The sequence below is a fragment of the Ogataea haglerorum genome (genome assembly GCF_019207285.1).
Source record: "Ogataea haglerorum isolate 81-453-3 chromosome Unknown 81-453-3_NODE_3_length_672639_cov_96.912891, whole genome shotgun sequence".
Taxonomy (NCBI): domain Eukaryota; kingdom Fungi; phylum Ascomycota; class Pichiomycetes; order Pichiales; family Pichiaceae; genus Ogataea; species Ogataea haglerorum.
In genome coordinates, this window is record NW_025065153.1 from 395255 (window position 1) to 416009 (window position 20755).

Below are 20755 nucleotides of genomic sequence, written 5' to 3' on the forward strand. Positions count from 1 at the left end.
TCGTGGCGCGATCCGGCAGATCAGGGAGTAGCTTAGCTGTGTCAAAGCCGAAGTTCGAGATGGCTGGTTTGGAAGTAGCGAGACTGGAACATGTTGCGGCTGTGCGGCGCCAAAAAATTTAAGCATCAGATCTGGAAAATAGAGGGTGGCTGATCCGGGCCGCAGCGGACGCCTACAGAGCTCAGGCGGCCCAGTGGCCCGCAGTCCCAGCACAGCTGCCCATCGCAGCACATGCTGGAGGCAGCAGCGGCCTCCAGACCCCCTCACACGCGCCTGCTCGGGTCCCCGTCTGGTCGTGCACCCACCCAATCAAGTCACGAAATCGCCTCACATCCAGCTGATACGTAAACCAGCCATCCAAAATTAAGCACGATAGCAGACCGGGCACCCCTGTAACAATGGACATTGATTTGCCCGGATCGACTTATAAATACCCACCATGCCCCAATCGTTGCCCACACCCGCATTTAGCCTCTTTTTTCGATGAGACCAGATCGCACGCTGCTAGCCTCCCTGGCGGCCTCTCTGTGGGCCTGCCAGGCCTCTGCCTATGGCAACTTCCTCAAGGTCCAGCCGAGGTACTGGAACTCGTCCATTGCGACCACAGCCCCGAGCTCCGTGTCGTCCTGCTCCACAGACTCCACCGTCACCCAGACAAGCGTGATTACGCTGAGCAGCGGAGCAGGCCCCAACCAGCTCTCCGACGCGACGTTCACGCCGACGGTGACGGACACAAACAGCATTGGCGTCACTGACCTCGACTGCATCACCATCACAACAACCTACACCGACTGCAACTACCGCGGCCAGTGCTCCACGCTCACGGCCACAGAGCTCGTGAGCTCGTACACCACCACCATATCAGGGCACGTGACCGTGGTCACGGGCTTCGAGACCCTGTCCGGCTCGTCCACGGCGTCGCCCGTCGTCAGCACGGCCGCTGACGAGCAGCACACCGTCCTGACGCGCACCTCTTGCTCCGCGGGCGGGTGTTCGACCTGGACCACCGACGAAATCGTGTCCAGCTACACCACCACCATCTCCGGCCACGAGACCGTCGTGACCGAGCTGTGCCCGCTTTCCGGCACGACGTCGGCGCCGGTGGCCACGCCAGCAGTGACAGAAGTCGCCGTTGTCTCGTGCTCAGCGGGCAAGTGCTCGTCGTGGACGACGCAAGAGATTGTGTCTTCGTACACGACCACGATCTCGGGCCATGAGACGGTGGTGACGACGCTGATCCCGCTCTCGGGCACTTCCGACTCGAGCAACGCCGGCCCCGAAACCGTCACCGGCCCCGAAACCGTCACCGACACGCTGACATCGTGCTCCGCAGGCAAGTGCTCCACGTGGACCACCAAAGAGCTCGTGTCGTCGTACACCACCACCGTGTCGGGTCACGTGACCGTCGTGACGACGCACTGTCCTGTCTCGTCGGAGGCGGTCGTGAGCTCCAAGGGCGGCGCCGCCGCGTACGAGCTGACGTCGTACACGACGACGGTCGACAACACGCCGACCGTTGTGACGACGATCTGCCCGCTGACCTCGGCCAGCTCCAGCTCCAGCACCAGCACCAGGACCTCGAGCACAGCCTCCTTCGGATCCTCCGCCAGCGTGGTCACCGTCACGTCCGTTGACGGCGAAGTCACGACCGTGCTGACCACGTACTGTCCGGAAAGCAGCGCTGCCTCAAGCAGCGCGGCAGCCTTGAGCAGTGCCTCGAGCAGTGCCTCGAGCAGCGCCTCGAGCAGCGCCTCGAGCTCTCCGGTGACCAGCTCCGTGCCTCAGTCGACCGTCGACCTCGCCGAGCCGTCGACAGTGTCCGTGCCCGTCGAGACAGAGCCGTCCGTGGCGCCCGTCGTGTACACGTCGACCATCTCGAGAGTCCCCGTCGAGCTCACGACATACTCGACGGTCACCAAAAGCACGCTGCTCACGTCCAGCACGGCCAGCGCCGCCATCTCGGCCATCTACAGTTCCTCCCCGGCAGCCTCCATTTTCGAGGGCGCTGCCGGCAAGATCAACATTGGGGTCGGCCTGATCTCCATGGTTTACGGACTGCTATGTGTACTATAGGACTGGAAAAATACGTAACTGTCGCAGAAACTTAGTAGCCCGCCCTGCATGGCAAGCAAGACAGTTTATGAGATGTTGCTGCGTTGATCTGGCAACCTTTTCCCCTCCACTCGTCCACGCTGGACGGTGCAGTGAATAGGCTGCGTTCGTATCGAGGATCAAAAATTTTCACCCGGGCTTTTGTGGAGTGTTGCTTACGTCAGGCTGCGCATAGCGAAAACAGTCAGCAAATACATACATTACATAAATAAACAGTCGCAATGGGCCGACTGTACGACGCAGACCACGAGCCCAAACGCGCGTCCAAAACAGCGTCGAAAATCGCAAAGCCGCACAAGACGGCCACCGACGCGCTCCGCCGGCGCGGCGCCATCCGCAGGAAGCACGGGTCCCGGTCGCTGTACTTGCTGCTGCAAAACCCGCAGTTTGTCGTTTCTGGCGCGGCCCCTGCCGAGCCCCAGACCCATTTGTCGGCCGGCACGAGCACAGCCGACTCACGATAGCGCGTGGAGATAGCCGCACCGCGGGGCAAACTCGCAGGTCTGGCACAGACCCTTGTACGCGGGCCCGAGCGGCGGTCTTTTCGCGAGCCAGAGGTCCATGCCCGTCGCGATCGAGTGGTCGGCAAACTCCCTGTTGTACGGTCGGGCGGTGCTGGAAAATACCGCGCCCTGGTGCGAGTAGTCAACGGCCGTTTGAGCGATTTTGAACTGCCGCAGCGTCCCGAGAAGCTGCGCCGTCCGCGCGGCCATCAGCTCGAACGTGGGCACGCGCGCCCACTGTTCGAGTGCCAGCTGCGAAGGCACATTTTGCTGCAGCGTTTCCAGGCGTGGATCGGCCGTGCTGCTATGGAATACTGGCTCTAAACAGGACAAGGTGTAGCTTTGCGCCGGTCTGGTGGCTGCCGCAGCGTCGAACGGTGCAAACCCGATGTCCTGGCCCTGCTGCAGCCGAAGCAGATCTGCAATTAAATAGTTGTTGTTCAGCAGCAAATATACCACCAGCGACGGGTCCAGCACCGTGGCTGGGTCGATGTTCCGTTTGCGTAAATTTAGCAGCAGCATCTGGTACGTCTCGACCGGGTCCTGCGCCAGCAGCTCGAGGAACCGCGCGTACATGGCCACCTGGACGAAATTGAGCTGCTGTGTGGCGGGCGGGGGCAGTTTTCTGTAGGACCTGGTTTTCAGGTCGGCAACGTGCAGCTCGAGAACGTCGGTCCACGAGGCCGCCGTGGAGTCTACCGCGGCCACGAGCTGCGCGAGATCGAGCGGGTTGTCTAGCTGCGTCTCGAGCTCGCGCTGGTACAGCGAAAATGCCTTTTCGTCGCCTGCTAGAGAGAGCAGGTCGATGACTCCGCTGATGAGCACCAGGTCCGGCCGGACACTGTCCTGTTCTCCGAGTCTCGGGTCACCCCCCACGTAAAGCTGCTGCTGCCGCTGGTCGTAGTACGCGTGGACGAGGATCTCGCGCGCAGAGCCAAATGCCACCAGCTGCGCAAGCCGCAACACGTTGCGCGACCACTGGTGCGCGATCGACTTCTCAAAGCCCTCGTCCACAAAGAGCCCATATATTTGCGCCAGCTCGTCCGGCAACGGCGTCGTCACGGGGACGTCCGCCTCGACAGACGGCTTCAGCCGCACCGTCCGGTCGACCCTGACCTTCTCGTTGTTGACTCGCACTTCCACCACCGGGTGCGTCTTTAATTCAATCTGCTCGTGCTCCTGCGACCCACGCAGCATCTCCCGCGTCTGCGGCACCTCCGTCACCCCCATGTACAGCTGGTACATTCTCTGTAGCTCGCAGTACGCTCCGGTAAGTATTTTTGTCACCGACAGCCGGATCTGACCCGGTTTGCCCGCGCTGAGCGACTCCAGCTGCTGCAGCGGCGTGCCTGGCGCAAAATGGTCGCGCGGCAGGTACTGCGCGTCGTACTTGCCGGCCAGTTTCGCCATGAGCTGGTCCTGCTTGCTGCTCGGCAGCACCACCTTGGAGTCGTAGAGGACCGGCGCCGGCTCGACAGCATGCGCGTCGCCCAGAAACCAGTCCACGGCGTCCCACGTCTCCTGGTGCGGGCCGCTGTCCGCGCCACCGGCGGCCAGCTCGTCTGGCGTGCCTGGCAAGGGCTCCTTCCCGGGCTCGGGCTCAGGAATCCGCAGCACGAGCGTCCGCGTATTGGCCGCCCTCGCGGCTGTTGACTGGCACCTGGCTATCCAGCGGAACGCACTTTTGCGCTTGGCGTTCCCGGCGAAAAAACACATTACTCTATATTCCTGAGGTCTCCCTCATGCGTATTTATATTTTTCGGGCACGCGACGATGAAAAATATTACACGTCGATCGTCTGTATCAGACACGATTCGTCTGGTCATCGTCTCTTCTTCTTCGGCGCGGCCGCGTGGCCCGTAGCGTTGATGTGCTGGAACAGCTTGTTGCGGCTTGCGAACGTTTCCCTGCACACGCTGCACTTCTCGCCAGCTGGCATTTTTTCTGGCTGCGAAGCAGGCTTCGTAGCCTTGGAACGCGGCTTCTTCTTCTTCTTGCCTTTTTTGCGCGTCGACCAGTCGTCGTCGCTCTCCTCGCCGTTTAGGACCCGCTCCAGCTCGGCCAATCGTTCGTCCTCGTCCAGCACGTCGTCCACTTCGGGAGACACAGAGCCTCGCTGCACGACGGCAGCTACAGGGCCTGTCTGCGAACCTGGAGACGGAACCTCTGCAGGCTGAGGCTGAGGCTCGACTGCTTCAAGCTCGGGCTCCGGAGATCGAGGCTCAGGCTCTTCAGGCTCAAGGTCCTCGACCGCGCTCTCGTACTCATCCTCGCTGCGCACATAGCTCTCCTCGTCAATCCCCAGTTCAATCCCCTCCTTGCGCATCTGCCACTGCAGCCGCCTCAGCAACTTGATATGCTTCTTGCTCTTCTCGTGCTCCAAAAACTGTTTTTCGTGCCTGAAATGCTTGTCGCAAATAATGCACTCGTACAGCTCCTCGTCCTCGCTCTCCTCCTGCTCTTCCATATACATCTTGTCGAGCTGCTGCTCGATCTCTGCAAGGTCGTCTGGGTCCAGCATCTGCCAGCTCTGCTCGCTGAACTCCGTCTTGTCGCGCTGCCGCTGCTCCTTGTCTCGCTTCGCCTGCTGCTTCACCTCGTCCTGCTGCCTTCTGATCCGCTCCTGCTCGTACTCGCGCTGCGCGGTCGCGTTCACGCGCGGGTCGCGTTTCTTCAAGAACGCAATCAGCCGCCGCACGGCCTCGTTGTACTCCTTGCGCGCAGAGTCTCTGATTTTTTTATTTTCCTTCTCCATCAGCCGTCGAGTGCGTCTGTCCGGCGCACTCGAGTACCGGTACTCATCTAACCAGTTGAAACTCTTGACAGACGCGAAATTGCCCCACACCTTGTAGAATATCCGCACAACTTCGCCGTAGTCGGACCGCGAGTTGCCAAACCTTGGGTAGAGCAGCTCTTTTGGGTCGCACGCATTGGCAAACGGCGTGTCGTCCTTGTAGCTCTGGAATCCAGGAAGCTTCTGCTTCTTGCCCGCGGAAACCTCCTCGCTTGCAATGCGGTCGAGCACAACGCCAGCAACCGCATAGAACCCGCTGATCGAGTCGTCCATCCGGGTGTACAGATCTGGATTTAGATATCGCGTAATGTCGTCCACAGACAGACCTGCGTAGTAAACCTCGGCGGAGGCGTCGTCTCCAAGGTCCCGATCGCTGTCCTCCATCAATATCTGAAACTTGTGGGAGTCGTACCAGGCCCGTTCCTGGGGATCGCTAAGGGTATCGTACGCTACCTTGACCTCATTGAACTTGCGACTCGCGGCCTCGACGTCGTCTGGGTTCTTGTCTGGATGAAGCTGGAGCGCCTTTTTCCGGTACGCCTTCTTGATTTCCAGATCAGACGCCTCGATGCTGACCCCCAACAGCTCATAGTAGTCGGTCTTCATTTAACAAGGGCATTTTTCAGTTTAAAACCACACAATTTTTTGGCACCGTGGTGCACAGGTGGGTTGGGAGCCCCGATTTTCCAGATCGTAAATTTGGACACATAGTCAAATTGAATTACAAAAACAAAGTCTTAATGGTGGTCCTAGCAGCTTCAATCTGTACAAGAGGCGGAAAAGCCATTATATCCAGACAATTCAGAGACCTGTCGAAGGACAGAGTCACCTCGTTGCTGGCCGCTTTTCCGACGCTGCTGCCGGACACGACAAAGACCCAGCACACCACGGTCCAAGGTGAAAATGTCAGATACGTTTACCAGCCATTGGAGGAATTCTACGTGGTGTTGATCACCAATAAGCACTCAAATATCCTGCAAGACATCGACACGTTGCATTTGTTCACGCAGACCATCAGATCGATCCTCAGAACGGTCGACGAGAGAGAAATCTTCGAGAACTGTTTCGAGATCCTCAACGCGTTCGACGAGATCGTCAACTTGGGCTACAAGGAGAATCTTTCGTTGTCGCAGATCATCACTTTCCTGGAAATGGAGTCCCACGAAGAAAAGATCCAGGAGATCATTGAACGGAATAAAGAGCTGGAGGCCGCCGAGGAGAGAAAGAGAAAGGCCAAGGAAATACAAAGAAGAGAGATGATGAAGAAAAATATGGAGTCCTACGAGTTCCAGCAGTCCCAGAACTTTGTCCAGCCGTCGTACCAGCCTCCAGCGCAGCCCGAACACCAATTCACACAGCCATCGTACACTGCGCCGGAGAAACAGTTTGCCAAGGCTCCTCCAAGAAAGGGCGGCTTGCAGCTGGGCAAGAAGACGACGAGTCTGGGCGGCGAGGCCCAGCCCCTTCTCATCTCGACACCTACTCCGCAGCCATCGACCCAGTCGACGCCTTCCTACGAGCCTCCAGCTAAGGAGCGGATCCCAAACAACGGCATTCTGATTCTTGTCAACGAGAAGTTCACCGGCCAGATCACGAGAGAGGGCTCGATCTCGACTGCGGAGGTGCAGGGAGACTTGCAGCTCAGAATAAACGATCCGTCGCTAGCATACGCTCTCGTGAACCTCAAATTGGGTTCTTCGCAAGAGCGCAACACTCAATATAAGACCCATCCGAAGGTGGACAAGAACCTGTTCCATTCCGAGTCTGTCATTGGCATGAAGGACCAGTCCAAGCCGTTTGCCTCGAACGACCAGCCCCTGGGCGTGCTCAGATGGAGGTCTGTGTCGAAGACTTCCGCGTCGGCCGAGTCCAGCAATTTGTTGCCGTTGGTGTTGACCACCTGGGTAAGCAACAACGAGGACGGGACCGTGAACCTCACGTTTGAGTACGAGGCGCATCCAGAGAAGAAGCTCGACGAGGCCAGTTTGTTGATACCGACGGGCGACGCCACCATTGAGTCGAGCGACCACAACAACGTGGCGTTGCAGTACATTGAGGAAGGTCTGCTGGTCAAACTGTCGGACTTGGTGGAACATCCGTCCGGCTCGTTCGAAATTCTGTGTCGCGGAATCGATGACGAGGAAGCCTTATTCCCGATGGAGGTGGTCTTTTCTGTTTCGCAGCAGGTGGAAGCCGGCGAGCAGATTGGCAACGTGGCCGTTGTTTCTGTGGTGAGCGCCGAATCGAAGGAAGAGCTGCCGTTCGACGTGCACTACAATGCCTCGAACGAGGGCTACTACATAATCTAGAAAATGCAATGAAAGGCATGGACAGTAATATTGTAGCTTTATTTATTTCGTTCGATTCCGGAATCGGACACCGGGCGATTTTGGGATGTCGCCCGGTCGAGAAATTCGCTGAAATATATAATTTGAGTGTTTCTTACAGGCTGTAACAAGAGAAATTGTTGTTGCCAAAAGAAAACCATGCTAAGTGCGAGACTGAGTGCTAAGAGAATCGGATCAAGAGCTTTTTCGGCCACCACCAGAGCCATGAGAACGGAGAAGGATGCCTTTGGAGACATCGAGGTCGCCGACAACAAGTACTGGGGAGCCCAGACCCAGAGATCGTTGCAGAACTTCAAGATTGGCGGCGCCAGAGAGAGAATGCCGGAGCCGATCGTGCACGCGTTTGGTGTCTTGAAGAAGGCCGCTGCCACCGTCAACGAGGAGCTCGGTGTTCTGGACCCGAAGCTCGCCGATGCCATCAAACAGGCGGCCACCGAGGTCGCTGAAGGGAAACTCGTCGACCACTTCCCATTGGTGGTTTTCCAGACTGGCTCGGGAACTCAATCGAACATGAACGCGAACGAGGTGATCAGCAACAGGGCCATTGAGATCTTGGGCGGAACCCTGGGATCGAAGAAGCCTGTGCATCCAAACGATCACGTCAACATGTCGCAGTCGTCCAACGACACCTTCCCGACTGTGATGCACATTGCCGCCGTCACAGAGATCACCAACCACCTTCTGCCAGAAATGAGAGCTTTGAGAGACTCTCTAGACAAGAAGGCCAAGGAGTTCGCCGATATCATCAAAATCGGCAGAACCCACTTGCAGGACGCCACTCCGCTGACTCTCGGACAAGAGTTCAGCGGCTATGTGCAGCAATTGACCAACGGCATCGCCAGAGTCGAGCACAGCCTCGAGAGTCTCAGATTCCTGGCGCAGGGTGGTACTGCTGTTGGTACCGGCTTGAACACGAAGAAAGGTTTTGCCGAGAAGGTGGCAAGCGAGGTGTCGAAACTGACCGGCCTGCAGTTCTACACTGCGCCTAACAAGTTCGAGGCTCTTGCTGCGCACGACGCCGTTGTGGAGGCATCTGGCGCCTTGAACACGGTGGCCGTCTCGCTATACAAGATCGCCAACGACATCAGATACCTTGGTTCCGGTCCTAGGTGCGGCTACGGCGAGCTTTCGCTGCCTGAGAACGAGCCAGGCTCGTCCATCATGCCCGGAAAGGTCAATCCTACGCAGAACGAGGCCATGACCATGGTTTGCACACAGGTGTTTGGAAACCACTCGTGTATCACGTTTGCCGGCGCCTCGGGCCAGTTTGAGTTGAACGTGTTCAAGCCTGTCATGATTTCCAACCTGCTGTCGTCGGTCAGACTGCTTGGCGACGCCTGCTACTCCTTCAGAGTCCACTGTGTTGACGGCATTGTGGCCAACAAAGACAAGATCGAGAAGACTCTGCACGAGTCGCTGATGCTTGTCACCGCTCTGAACCCGAAGATCGGCTACGACAATGCCTCCAAGACCGCCAAGAACGCACACAAGAAGGGCCTCACTCTGAAGCAGAGCGCTCTGGAGCTGGGCATGCTGAGCGAGGAGGAGTTTGACGAGTGGGTCAGACCAGAGAAGATGATTGGACCAAAGGACTAGCGGTCTGCCACTGGTGTCTAGCTATATATTCTTTGATATTTATCAGCTACCAAAATTCGCCCGTCGATCGACCCGTGGACAGTGGCAAAAGAAAAAGTAATCGCACTGGAATAATTCATCCATGTTTTCTTGCTCAGGACGAGTTTTCAGAGGCTGTCTTGTGCGCAGCGCAGGTACCCGGCTTGCGAGCACGGTCCACAACCAGTATGCTAAACCATTGCTAGGCAAGGAGGCCGCGCTTTGGGTCAATGCGGACGGGATAGACTTTGTGCCTCCTGTGGTGAGCCCGCCCTCTGTGGCTGGCGGGTGGCTGTTTGACCTAAAGTCGAAGACGAACGAGTCCGATCCGAAGGACGAGTCCCGAAAGAAAGACAAGAAGGACGACGATAAGAACAAGCCAGACACCAAGACGCCTAGGCCTTCGAAATCTCGGTCCCTTGCCCCCTCTGCCGGATCTGGCGTTGCTGCCGGTGCCAATGGCTCCAGTGGGTCCGCGGGAGCTCCGGGCGACTCTGGCTCGGGCGACGATCCTGCAGATGAGGATTCGTCGGTCAACAGTCCGGCCACAGTCGAACTGCCAGAGATCTATCCGCCAATCATTGGTCTGCCTATCTCGAGAAGACCGCTGTTTCCTGGTTTCTACAGGTCCGTGATCATCACCGACGTGAACGTTATCAAGGCGGTCAAGGAGGCCACGTCCACGCAGTATCCGTTCATTGGCTGTTTCCTGTTCAAAGACGAGAATATGGAGGGAGACGTCATCAATTCGAAGGACGAGGTGTACAGCACCGGTGTGCTGGCGCAAATCACGTCCAACGTGTACACCAGAGACACAGAGACCGGCGTGGAGACGCTGACGACTGTGCTGTTCCCTCACAAGCGGATCAAGATCGACGAGCTATTTGTGCCTAATGTTTCCAAGACCAAGCACAGTTTTGTCAAGGTTTCCACCGCTGAAGTGGACGAGTCGGCAGACAAGCAGATAATCGAGGGAATAACCGGCGAGAAGGAGGGCGACGAGCCAAAGTCTCCGTCGGAGGTTATCAAGTCCAGCGACGAGGACGTTGTCATTGACGAGGACGACGAATACAATCCTACTGCGTTCCTGAAAAAATACCCTATCAGTTTGGTTAACGTCTCGAATGTTGAGGACGAGCCCTATCCGGACAGAGACCCTAGAGTGAACTCGTTGACTGCTATTACCCTTGAAACGCTGAGAGAGATCACCAAGCTCAACAAGCCGTTCAGTGACCAGTTACTCTACTTTATCAGCTCATTGAAGGGCGACGTGTACCACCATCCTGAACGATTGGCGGACTATGCTGCCGCTGTTGCTGCTGCCACTCCACAAGAGCTGCAGGACGTGATGGACTGCACAAACATCCCAGACAGGCTGGACAAAGCTTTGAATCTGCTAAGAAAGGAGCTGATGAACAAGGAACTGCAGAAACAGATCGAGCGGGACCTCGAGGAGAGAATGGCCAAGAGGCACCGCGAGTTCAATCTTCAGGAGCAGCTGAAGTGGATCAAGAAAGAACTCGGAATTGACGACGGAAGAGACAAGCTGATTGCCAAGTACAACGATCGCGCGTCCAAGCTCAAGTTCCCCGAGGAGGTGCAGAAGGTTTTCCAGGAGGAAATCAACAAGCTTCAGACTCTGGAGCCGCTGATGGCCGAGTACGCTGTGACCAGAAACTACCTGGATTGGTTGACCCAGTTGCCATGGGGACTACAGTCGAAAGACAGATACGATCTCAAGATTGCCAAGCAGATTCTGGACGAGGACCATTACGGTCTGAAAGAGGTCAAGGATCGGATATTGGAGTTCATCGCTGTTGGCAAGCTTCTCAACAAGATCAACGGTAAGATTATCTGTTTTGTCGGTCCACCTGGTGTTGGTAAGACATCTATTGGTAAGTCTATTGCCAGAGCGTTGAACAGAAAATTCTACAGATTCTCCGTTGGTGGACTGACCGACGTGGCAGAGATCAAGGGTCACAGAAGGACCTATGTTGGTGCCATTCCTGGTCGCATGGTGCAGGCTTTGAAGAACACAGAGACCGAGAATCCGCTCGTTTTGATCGACGAGATCGACAAGATCTCGCACACTCACCACGGCAGCGGCGGCGATCCTTCTGCTGCGCTGCTGGAGCTGCTTGATCCTGAGCAGAACGGAACGTTCATGGACTACTACATGGACGTCCCAATCAACCTTTCGCGCGTGCTGTTTGTGTGCACAGCCAACACTCTCAGCACGATTCCCGCCCCATTGCTGGATCGTATGGAGGTGATTGAGATTGCTGGTTATGTTGAGGACGAGAAGATCAAGATTGCCGAAAACTATCTCGCTCCGTCTGCGAAAGAGACGTCTGGCCTGACCGACGTCGATATTGCTTTAAGAGAGGACACTCTGCAGCAGCTGATCAGAGGCTACTGTCGCGAAAGCGGAGTGAGAAACCTCAAGAAGCAGATTGAGAAGATATTCAGAAAAGCGGCATTGAAGGTAGTGAAGGACGTTGACGGCGTGGATTTCGACAAGAACGAGAAGGTTGAGCAGAACGAGCAGGCCAAGGAGGCTGCAGAGGCCACGGAGTCTGAGAGTACCACGGCAGAGGCCTCCGAGACATCGAGCTCCGAGAAAAAGGAGGCCCAAGAAGAGGTCAAGGACGAGGCTAAAGAGGAGGCTAAGGAAGAGGAGGAGGCTCCGAAAGTGGTTGTTCCGGAAGGATACAAGATCGAGGTGACTCCAGACAACCTCAAGGACTACGTGGGGTCTCCTGTCTACACTGCAGACCGACTATACGAGAAAACACCACCCGGTGTGGTCATGGGTCTAGCATGGACGCAGACCGGAGGGTCTGCTCTGTACATTGAGTCGATCATTGAGCACGCGATCAACAAGGACTCGACGCCAAAGCTCGAACGCACGGGCCAGCTCGGAGACGTGATGAAGGAGTCCGTGCGGATCGCGTACTCGTTCTCCAAGATGTATCTTGCGAAGAAGTTCGCCGAGAACCGGTTCTTCGATCGTGCGCAGATCCACCTGCATTGTCCCGAGGGGGCCACGCCAAAGGACGGGCCGTCTGCGGGCGTTGCCATCACGTCGTCGTTCCTTTCTCTGGCTCTGAACAAGCCTCTGAGACCCGACGTTGCCATGACGGGAGAACTCACGCTGACAGGACGCGTGCTGCGGATCGGCGGCCTCAAGGAGAAGACGCTTGCTGCAAGAAGGTCCGGCGTCAACACGGTCATTTTCCCGAAGGACAACCTTGCGGACTGGCACGAGTTGCAGGACAACGTCAAGGAGGGCATCACGCCCGTGCCTGTTGAGTGGTACGACGAGGTGTTTGCGACGCTGTTCGGCGACGTGACTGCTGACGAGGGCAATGCGGTCTGGAAGAAGGAGTTTGAGCTGATCGACCAAGCCGAGAAGGACAAGAAGTGATGTTAGAAATGCTGCATAGTGTTCATGTATATACATACGGCTGTGTTAAGAGAAAAATATAATTTAAATTTATTATTTTATGGCCAAGAAGAAAGCACAGTCTCCTCCGCCCGAGGAGACGATCGACGAGCACAAGACGCTCGAAATATACAAGCAAGCGCTCACGTTCAACGTGATAGCGAAATACGACCCGCTGATCGACCAGCTCGTGCATCTGACCTCGTACTGCGTGGTATACCGCTTTGACTCCGACCAGAACGACTGGGTCAAGCTCGACTTCCAGGGCCCGCTGGCGATATACTCGCGAAAGAGCGAGGTGGCGGGGCCCACGCCGGCGCCGGAGGTCGTCCAGAACGACCAGCTGTACACGTTCGGGCTCATTGTGCTCAACAGAATCAAGCCGGAGAATTTCAGCATCGGGCTCATAAGCAGCAAGCAGCTGACCGACCCGGAGGACGGGATCATTGTCGAAAACACAGAAAAACTCATCATTGTCCGCGACCTCAGCCAGCAGACGTACGGCCTGTGGATCTTCGACGCCGCCGACAGAGACTATATATGCGAGATCTTGAAATACTGTATAGAGGGAGAACAGAAATAAATTATGAAGGGGTGCCGCTGTCGGGCTGCTGTTTGTAGGGCATGCGTCTTTTGCGCGCCGGCTCGTCCATTGGCGAGTACGCTCCCGGCACTTGCTGGTACAGCGACGGACTGGGCGACGAGACGGGTCCTGCGGTGGCCTGTCTTTTGGTTGGCTTGCGTATCTTCTTGGCTCCCTTTTTGTCTCTTCCAGGCGCCGTATCTGCTCCCGCCGACGCAGAGCCGGGCAGCGAGCCGGGCAGCGAGCCAGGCATCGAGTGCGGAACCGGCGTGGACAGCCCGCGGGCGACGAAGTTGCCGTTCATGTTCGGCACCGGGGTCGAGCCCTGTCTGGAGTCGACCGCGTGCGGATGCCCCGCTGCGGCCACGGCCGAGGCCATCTGCTCCTTCTGCCGCTGGTTGAGCATGCGTTCCTGGTTGATGAGCGCGCGCTGCTGCTGCGTCATGCCGCCCAGCAGCCCGTTCATGCTCGGGTCGCTCGCGTTCGGGTTCATGCCGCCGGAGATCGCCGCCTGCTTGATCAGCTCGACCTTGTGGCGCCACATCTCGACGAACCGCAGCCGCTGGAACTGGCCCGGCTCGTTGGTGTTTGTTTTGGCCGACTCCGACAGACGGTTGTTGTGCGTGTACGACTCGCTCAGAATCGTCATCAGCTGCTCGTACTTGGAGTTTGTGTGCGGCAGGTCCTCGTGCAGCGGCTTGTACGGGTAGTTTCTGTACGAGAGCGGGTAGAGGCTCGTTTTCTGGCCGTCCTGGTCGATTTCTCGCGCGTCGGCTCGGTGCACAAACCTCATTTTATCCGTCTCTGGGTCGTACTCGGGTACCACCATGTCGTAGGGCCGCAGAGACTTGTCGTAGTGGTACGGGTTCAGGATCGGCTGCAGATTGATGTTTCTGTTGGTCGCAGTGAGCACCTCGCTCTCGAACGTGAGCGCAAACGTGTCGTGGAACTGCTGTGTGTCGGCCTGGTACGACAGGTCGTCGTACTGCGCCAGCTGCGTGAACCGCAGCACGGTGCGGTACTCTTTCGGCTGGGTTTTCTCGGGCTCGTCCGGCTTGCCCTCGCGCGGCTCCTGTTTTTCCTGCTTGATGGGGACCAGGTGTCTGTGGTCGTACACTTTCAGAATCAGGCTCCCGTCGTAGAGCTGCACGCCGCCGTCCTTGATCACCTCGACAAGCGGCTCGGGGATCTCGCCCTTCGCCACGTACTCCAGAAACTCCTTCACGGTGGGCGAGCTTTTCGGGATGATGGCGTCCTGGTTGCCGAACCGGTAGTGGTTCTCGTGGATGTGGAACTCGAGCGACGCCGGATAGCTCTCGAATTTTTTCAGGATCTCCTCGCTGCTCTCGTAGAATCGCTGTGTTTTCGCACGTCTGCGCAGCTGCTGGATCATGAGCATCTTGCGCTGCTGCGGGTTCAGTTTGGCAAGCTGTTCCTGGCTCAGGCCCAGGAAGTTTCGCTGGCCCGGCTGCGACTGCTGCTGCTGCTGCTGCTGCGCGAGCTTCTTCTGGACGAGCTGCTGCTGCTGCGGCGTCAGCTGGCCCGCGGCCTGCGCAGCGTGCAGCTGGGCCTGCTGTTGCTTGACCATCTGCTGGTGTCGCTTGAGCAGCAGGATGTCCTCGTCCTTGAGCTCGCCCGTCTGGATCATCTGCTCGAGCCGCTGCTGCCGGGTCATCCCGGGCGGCGGCTGGATCGAGTTGAGCAGCCGCATCATGTGCGCCTGGGTGTTGTTACTACTCATGGTGGATAAAAAAATAATTCGCGACTAGAGAAGTAAACTATTAAGTAGGTGCAAGCAAGAAACGAGCAGTGTTGGGGCACCGCGCATAGAGCCGCGTGTGGCCGGCTGCCAACGGTCGCGAGCACAAAGCCTGGCAAGCCAGTAGCGTAGCAGGGTCTTCCGGGCGCTGCCCGCGCCCCACACGAGCCCTGTGCCGGTCCTTTGGTGTCGTCCAGACGCCCTGCGGACAGCCTTCTTGCGTCTCTTCCTCCAGCTCGTTCCACCCCGTCCAGTATCTTTGTGTCCCTCCAGCCGTCCAATAAATATTCCTGCCGGTTTCTTGCTAACTTTCTTTTTCACCCAAATTTGCCAGACCAGATGATCCATCATGTCCATGGCGTTCCAGCAGTTCCAATACGTTCCGTTTGCTGAAAACAGCCACCACAGCGCCCAGGTCGGCTATCCTCCGTCGTACCCCAGCAGAACGGTGTATCTGGGCAACATCCCTGCCGACATGGAGCCCCACGAGCTGCTGGACCACGTCCGTTCCGGCACCGTGGAGTCGCTGAAAATCGTGCCGTCCAAGAACTGCGCGTTCGTGTCGTTCCTGGACGAGAACTCCGCCATGCTGTTCCACTCCGACGCCACCCTCAAGCACCTCTCCATCGGCGGCCACGAGCTCAAGATCGGCTGGGGCAGACCCACGCCCGTGCAGCCCGTGGTGGCCTCGTGCGTCGCCCGCTACAACGCCACCAGAAACGTGTACCTGGGGAATCTGGACGCGGGCGTGACCGAGCAGGAGCTCTTCGACGACCTCAAGCACTACGGAGCCATCGACACCATCAAGATCCTGCCCGACAAGAAGATCGCGTTTGCGCACTTCACCTCCATCCTGGCGGCCATCAAGTGCATCCAGTCGCTGCCGCTCGTGGACAAGTACCGCGACAAAAAGGTGTTCTACGGCAAGGACCGGTGTGCGTTTGTCACCAAGACGCAGCAGCACAACGCGGCACAGTACCTGGGACTGAACCCGAACTGCGACAATCTTGCCGGGCAGGTCGACAGAGACGCCATTGCCGACACGCTCGTGCGCCAGAGCAACGCAGCAGCCATCATCGCCGCGTCGGCCGGCGGCCAGAGCAACCAGGGCAACCGCACGATCTACCTGGGCAACCTGCACCCGGACTCGACCGTCGAGGAGATCTGCAACGTGTGCCGGGGCGGCATCCTGCACCACGTCCGGCTGATTCCCGAGCGGCACGTGTGCTTCATCACGTTTATAGACCCGGTGTCTGCTGCGCAGTTCTACGCCATGTCGTCGCTGCACGGGCTCGTGATCCACAACCGCAAGATCAAGGTCGGCTGGGGCAAGCACTCGGGCCCGCTGCCGAACTCGATCAACCTGGCCGTCGGCAACGGCGCGTCGCGCAACATCTACATCGGCGGGCTCGACAAGATCCCGGAAATCAAGTTCACCAAGGAAAAGCTGTACAACGATTTCAAAGTGTTTGGCGAGACCGAGCAGATCAATTTCTACGACGAGAAGCACTGCTGCTTCGTCAACTTCACCAACATCTCGAGCGCAATCAAGGCGATCGACGGGATCAGAAACAACCCGGACTACAGAAAGTGCAAGATCAACTTTGGCAAGGACCGCTGCGGCAACGTGCCGCGCAACTTCCAGGACCCGCACGCGCTGCCCTTCATGCCGTTCATGTCTGGCCAGGTGGTGAACGACATCACGGGCCAGCAGTTTGGCGACTACAGCGACGACGACGACGAGCCGGCGCGGCCGGCGGGCGAGTCGCTCGACGCAGAAAACCCAATGGGCATTTTCCGAAAGCAGACTTAACCGTACATATTCTATTTACCGTATCTGTTGATTTAGAGAGTTTTTTTCTTATCGCCCCTCCACTAATAAATTTTCACCCCTCTCCTATCCGATATCCAGTTTATTCCCTCGCTTATCCAATATATATACACCGTTGACTCACTCCTACTCGCCATGCTCCGCACGCTGCAATCAGTCTCGCGCAAAGTCGACTCGCTCGGCGTAGAGTCCAGAGGTATCGAGCGCTGCTTGCCCGACGAGCGCTCCACGTCCAAATGGGTGCTCCTGTCGATTGCCGGGCTGTGGAACTCGGGCTGTGGAGGACTCACCTCCATGTCCTCCTTCTTCCTCGGCCCGCTGCTCTTCGAACTGGGCTACAAGGACTCCATGGTTATTGGGCTGCTTGGCATGCTGCTCGGGTGCTTACTCCCCGCGTACGCGGCGACTTTGGGCCCCAGGTCCGGCCTCAGACAACTGTGTCTGGTTCGCTACCTGTTTGGCCGTGTCGCGATCAAGGTGGTGTGTCTGATCTCGGTGATCGGACTTGGCGGATGGACAGTCACGAACTCTGTGATCGGCGGCCAGATCCTGCTCTCAATGAGCAACGGCACGGTCCCCATCGAGATCGGGATCCTTATTATCAGCCTGGTCAGCGTTGTGGTGTCCATTTTCGGGATCCGGCTGGTGCTCAAGCTGGAGACGGTCGTCGGCGTCGTGGTGATCATTACGGTCATCCTCATGTACCCAATGACCCGCCAGGACATCACGCGGTTCCACGAAAATGTCTCTGTTGGCGACGGGCTCACGGTGATCGGCAACCGGCTCTGTTTTTTCACGCTGTGCTACTCTGTGACGGCCACCTGGGCAGGCGTCGCGTCGGACTACTACATTTTGCTGCCCGAGACGTTTGGCCAGAGAAAAGTGTTCTTTTTCACGCTTTTCTCGATCGCCGTCCCGACCACCGTGGGAGCAGTCATCGGACTGCTTATCGGCAACGCTGCCGTCTCAAAGCCGACGTGGGCCGCAGCCTACGAAACGTCCTCGATCGGTGGGCTGCTGAACCTCGTGTTCGACGCGTGGGGCGGGTTCGGCAAGTTTTTGCTCATTCTGCTATGGCTCTCGCTCATGACCAACAATATCATCAACCTGTACTCGTCCGCGCTGATTATCCAGATCGTCGATCCGTGGGTCTACCGCAACATCCCGCGCTGGTTCATGGTGCTCGTGGTGTTTGCCGTGACGTTGGTGCTCGCGATGGCCGGCAGAGACAAGCTGAGCACGATCCTCTCGAACTTCCTGCCCATGCTGGGCTACTGGATCACGATCTACTTTGTGATACTCGTGGAGGAGAACCTGATCTTCCGCTCCACGAAGTTGGTCAGCCTGTTCAGATTCGAGTTCTCGGCGGACGAAATACCAGACGATGTCGAGTCGAAGGAAGTGGCCTGTGAAACAACGGTCTCTCAAAAATATGGAAAGAAGCCCTGCTACAACTTTGCAGCTTGGGACTCCGCCAGCTGCCACACGTACGGGATTGCTGCGTCGCTGGCCTTCTGCATGGGGGCCGTGGGGGCGGTGCTCGGGATGGACCAGGTGTACTATATCGGTGTGCTCGCACGCCAGATCGGCGACTATGGCGGCGACATCGGCACGTGGCTGATCGTTGCGTTCACGGGGCTCTCCTACCCCGTCCTCCGGTACGCAGAGCTGCGCGTTTTCGGCAAATAAGAAAATATCAATTTATTCCGGGTCACTGGCTATTTGCCCCCCTCTTGGTAAATATCGACACGAGATAGCACTTGAAAAACCATTTGAGCGACTCGAGCAGCCCGGCCATCGAAACCAGCCACGAGTAGTAGTTTTTCTTGTGCGACACGTTGTTTGCCTCCGGCTCTGGTGCCGGCTCAGCCGAGGCCTCGTGTTCGTGCTCCTGCTTGGCTGCTTCCTCTGGCTCGTCCCGGTGGTCCTCCACCTCGACCCAGGCAGACGACACTGTGGAATCCGGCTCCTCCATGGCCTCTGTGATCACCGCAACGTTGTTCTGTATGCCCAACTCGTTTGTCTCCGTCGCCTCTTGGTCGTTGCAAACCCACTCCTGCTCGTTGACAACGAATTTATACAGCAATTTGTCCCCCACACTGACATTGCTCAGTTTCAGCCGGGTAGCCCATCTGGTGTCTACAGTGTCGTACTCTAGCGCGTCAGCCGTCTGCGACCAGTCGTTGAACGAGCCCGCCACGTGGACGCTGTTGAAGCTGTGCGCTTTGTCGTCAAGGTGCACTTCCAGCGAATACATAAAGAGGGAGAAAAAAAAGTGAGGGATCGTATTTATCACTTGAGACGGATCGCGCCCGATCTGCCGCGATCCGAGGCTGGGAGATGCGTGTGCCTGCCGCGCTAAGGCAACCCTTGATGGCCGCCACGCACAACCAGAACGTGAGAGTCCATGCTGGCTGCCTCAGGTGATGCATCCGCAGACGATCGACCCGTCGAAACATTAGAGGTACTTTTTTTTTTATTTATTTTTGTTTTGCTCGCATGTCGCAGACGACTCCCCTGGGCCCAGAATTGAAGGTCGACCTCACTCCCGTGCAGAGTCACATGACCCACGAGCGACACGAGGTGACAGAAACGCTGCGCAAGGCGCAGCTGGGCCAGACGCTTGCCCCGGAAAAACTCAACAATAAGTACTCCTATCTCAGCAAGCAGGACAACTCGACTCCGCTATCGTTCGAGTCCTCCACCAAAACGCCCGTGTCGATCCTGAAAAACCCCGACCTCAGTCCGGACCGCAAGTCTGTCAGCGAAGACTTTGTCAACTCGCAGCCCGGTCTCCGAATGTCCAAGACGCCGGACGGTCATCTGAACCCGGTCAAGGGGGCGTACAACGTGTTCGATAAGCGATCGTCGGGGTCGCCAATCAACGTGGTAAACCGCAAAAGAAGACGGCTGTCGAATCCCAGCCTATGGCAGAATCTGGAAACCAAACGGCCCCAGACAGTCGAGAAAAATCCGCCTAAAGAGTCCAGTTTCTCCAAAATCGTCTACAGTCTTCTGTCTGACCCGCAGTGCGCGTCCAACCTTACGCTCGTGGTGCAGATCCTGCTCAACACGCTGGTTTTCGCCTGTTTCATGACTGCCGTGCTATTTTCGTTCCTGGCCGTCAAACGAGACGCAGACCGCAAGATCCAGGGCTATTCCAACAAGGTGTTGCACGAAATCAACATGTGCAAGCGCGAATACTTTCGGAACAACTGCTCGCCCGAAATGCGCGTGCCAGCGCTCGAGGAGTCCTGCAACGAGTGGGACAACTGCATGAACAGAGACCCAGAGGCCGTGATCACTACAGTCGCCTACTTCGAGATCCTGGCAGAGTGCATGAACGCCTTCTTCCATAATCTGAGTTTTCGCACGCTCTTTGGTCTTATTTTCCTCACTCTATTCCTTGTGTTGGTGCCCAACATTCTGTTCAGCAAATTCAGGTCCTCGAAATCCACTACGACTAACAACTACTACCATTTTAATCCAGACCAGTCAACTGCCAACGCGTCGCAAATCTCCCAGATGTCCAGCATGTCGCCGTTGCGCTCGCCAGCGAGATCGCCACAGCGCATGCTGGACTCGTCTGTGTACTTCACTCCTCCCTCGGCGCTGCTAATGAAAGAGGACGGCACCAAGATTCCGGGCTCAAGCGTGCGGTTCGATTCGAACATCAGCTACCACGAAATACCTGGTCTCGAGGCTAGTCCTCTCGGCAGGTTCGTCAACAAAGATAGATATTGATTACATAGACTAATGACACTGT

General features: G+C 57.2%; 12 protein-coding genes across 12 annotated transcripts; 7 read left to right on the forward strand and 5 right to left on the reverse strand.

Moving 5' to 3' along the window:
* Window positions 1–59: 59 nt before the first annotated feature.
* On the forward strand, window positions 60–2073 carry KL911_001366 (uncharacterized protein; the record flags this gene model as incomplete). Its single annotated transcript, XM_043196316.1, has 2 exons — window positions 60–101; window positions 541–2073. The coding sequence occupies 2 exons, from the start codon at window positions 60–62 to the stop codon at window positions 2071–2073; spliced, it is 1575 nt and encodes a 524-aa protein (XP_043055939.1).
* Window positions 2074–2567: 494 nt separating this feature from the next.
* Window positions 2568–4331, reverse strand: KL911_001367 (uncharacterized protein; the record flags this gene model as incomplete). Its single annotated transcript, XM_043196317.1, has 1 exon — window positions 2568–4331. One exon carries the CDS (start codon window positions 4329–4331, stop codon window positions 2568–2570), a length of 1764 nt encoding a protein of 587 aa, XP_043055940.1.
* Window positions 4332–4437: 106 nt separating this feature from the next.
* Window positions 4438–6015, reverse strand: KL911_001368 (uncharacterized protein; the record flags this gene model as incomplete). The annotated part of the gene is made up of 1 exon (XM_043196318.1): window positions 4438–6015. One exon carries the CDS (start codon window positions 6013–6015, stop codon window positions 4438–4440), a length of 1578 nt encoding a protein of 525 aa, XP_043055941.1.
* Window positions 6016–6149: 134 nt separating this feature from the next.
* Window positions 6150–7718, forward strand: KL911_001369 (uncharacterized protein; the record flags this gene model as incomplete). The annotated part of the gene is made up of 1 exon (XM_043196319.1): window positions 6150–7718. One exon carries the CDS (start codon window positions 6150–6152, stop codon window positions 7716–7718), a length of 1569 nt encoding a protein of 522 aa, XP_043055942.1.
* A 177-nt stretch (window positions 7719–7895) lies between these two features.
* On the forward strand, window positions 7896–9353 carry KL911_001370 (uncharacterized protein; the record flags this gene model as incomplete). Its single annotated transcript, XM_043196321.1, has 1 exon — window positions 7896–9353. One exon carries the CDS (start codon window positions 7896–7898, stop codon window positions 9351–9353), a length of 1458 nt encoding a protein of 485 aa, XP_043055943.1.
* Window positions 9354–9474: 121 nt separating this feature from the next.
* KL911_001371 (uncharacterized protein) lies at window positions 9475–12798 on the forward strand (the record flags this gene model as incomplete). Its single annotated transcript, XM_043196322.1, has 1 exon — window positions 9475–12798. One exon carries the CDS (start codon window positions 9475–9477, stop codon window positions 12796–12798), a length of 3324 nt encoding a protein of 1107 aa, XP_043055944.1.
* A 79-nt stretch (window positions 12799–12877) lies between these two features.
* KL911_001372 (uncharacterized protein) lies at window positions 12878–13399 on the forward strand (the record flags this gene model as incomplete). The annotated part of the gene is made up of 1 exon (XM_043196323.1): window positions 12878–13399. The coding sequence occupies one exon, from the start codon at window positions 12878–12880 to the stop codon at window positions 13397–13399; it is 522 nt and encodes a 173-aa protein (XP_043055945.1).
* A 1-nt stretch (window position 13400) lies between these two features.
* KL911_001373 (uncharacterized protein) lies at window positions 13401–15113 on the reverse strand (the record flags this gene model as incomplete). The annotated part of the gene is made up of 1 exon (XM_043196324.1): window positions 13401–15113. The coding sequence occupies one exon, from the start codon at window positions 15111–15113 to the stop codon at window positions 13401–13403; it is 1713 nt and encodes a 570-aa protein (XP_043055946.1).
* Window positions 15114–15507: 394 nt separating this feature from the next.
* KL911_001374 (uncharacterized protein) lies at window positions 15508–16971 on the forward strand (the record flags this gene model as incomplete). Its single annotated transcript, XM_043196325.1, has 1 exon — window positions 15508–16971. One exon carries the CDS (start codon window positions 15508–15510, stop codon window positions 16969–16971), a length of 1464 nt encoding a protein of 487 aa, XP_043055947.1.
* Window positions 16972–17142: 171 nt separating this feature from the next.
* On the reverse strand, window positions 17143–17714 carry KL911_001375 (uncharacterized protein; the record flags this gene model as incomplete). Its single annotated transcript, XM_043196326.1, has 2 exons — window positions 17143–17372; window positions 17495–17714. The coding sequence occupies 2 exons, from the start codon at window positions 17712–17714 to the stop codon at window positions 17143–17145; spliced, it is 450 nt and encodes a 149-aa protein (XP_043055948.1).
* Window positions 17715–18060: 346 nt separating this feature from the next.
* On the reverse strand, window positions 18061–19246 carry KL911_001376 (uncharacterized protein; the record flags this gene model as incomplete). The annotated part of the gene is made up of 2 exons (XM_043196327.1): window positions 18061–18606; window positions 18740–19246. 2 exons carry the CDS (start codon window positions 19244–19246, stop codon window positions 18061–18063), a joined length of 1053 nt encoding a protein of 350 aa, XP_043055949.1.
* Window positions 19247–19488: 242 nt separating this feature from the next.
* Window positions 19489–20733, forward strand: KL911_001377 (uncharacterized protein; the record flags this gene model as incomplete). Its single annotated transcript, XM_043196328.1, has 1 exon — window positions 19489–20733. The coding sequence occupies one exon, from the start codon at window positions 19489–19491 to the stop codon at window positions 20731–20733; it is 1245 nt and encodes a 414-aa protein (XP_043055950.1).
* Between the last annotated feature and the right edge of the window lie 22 nt (window positions 20734–20755).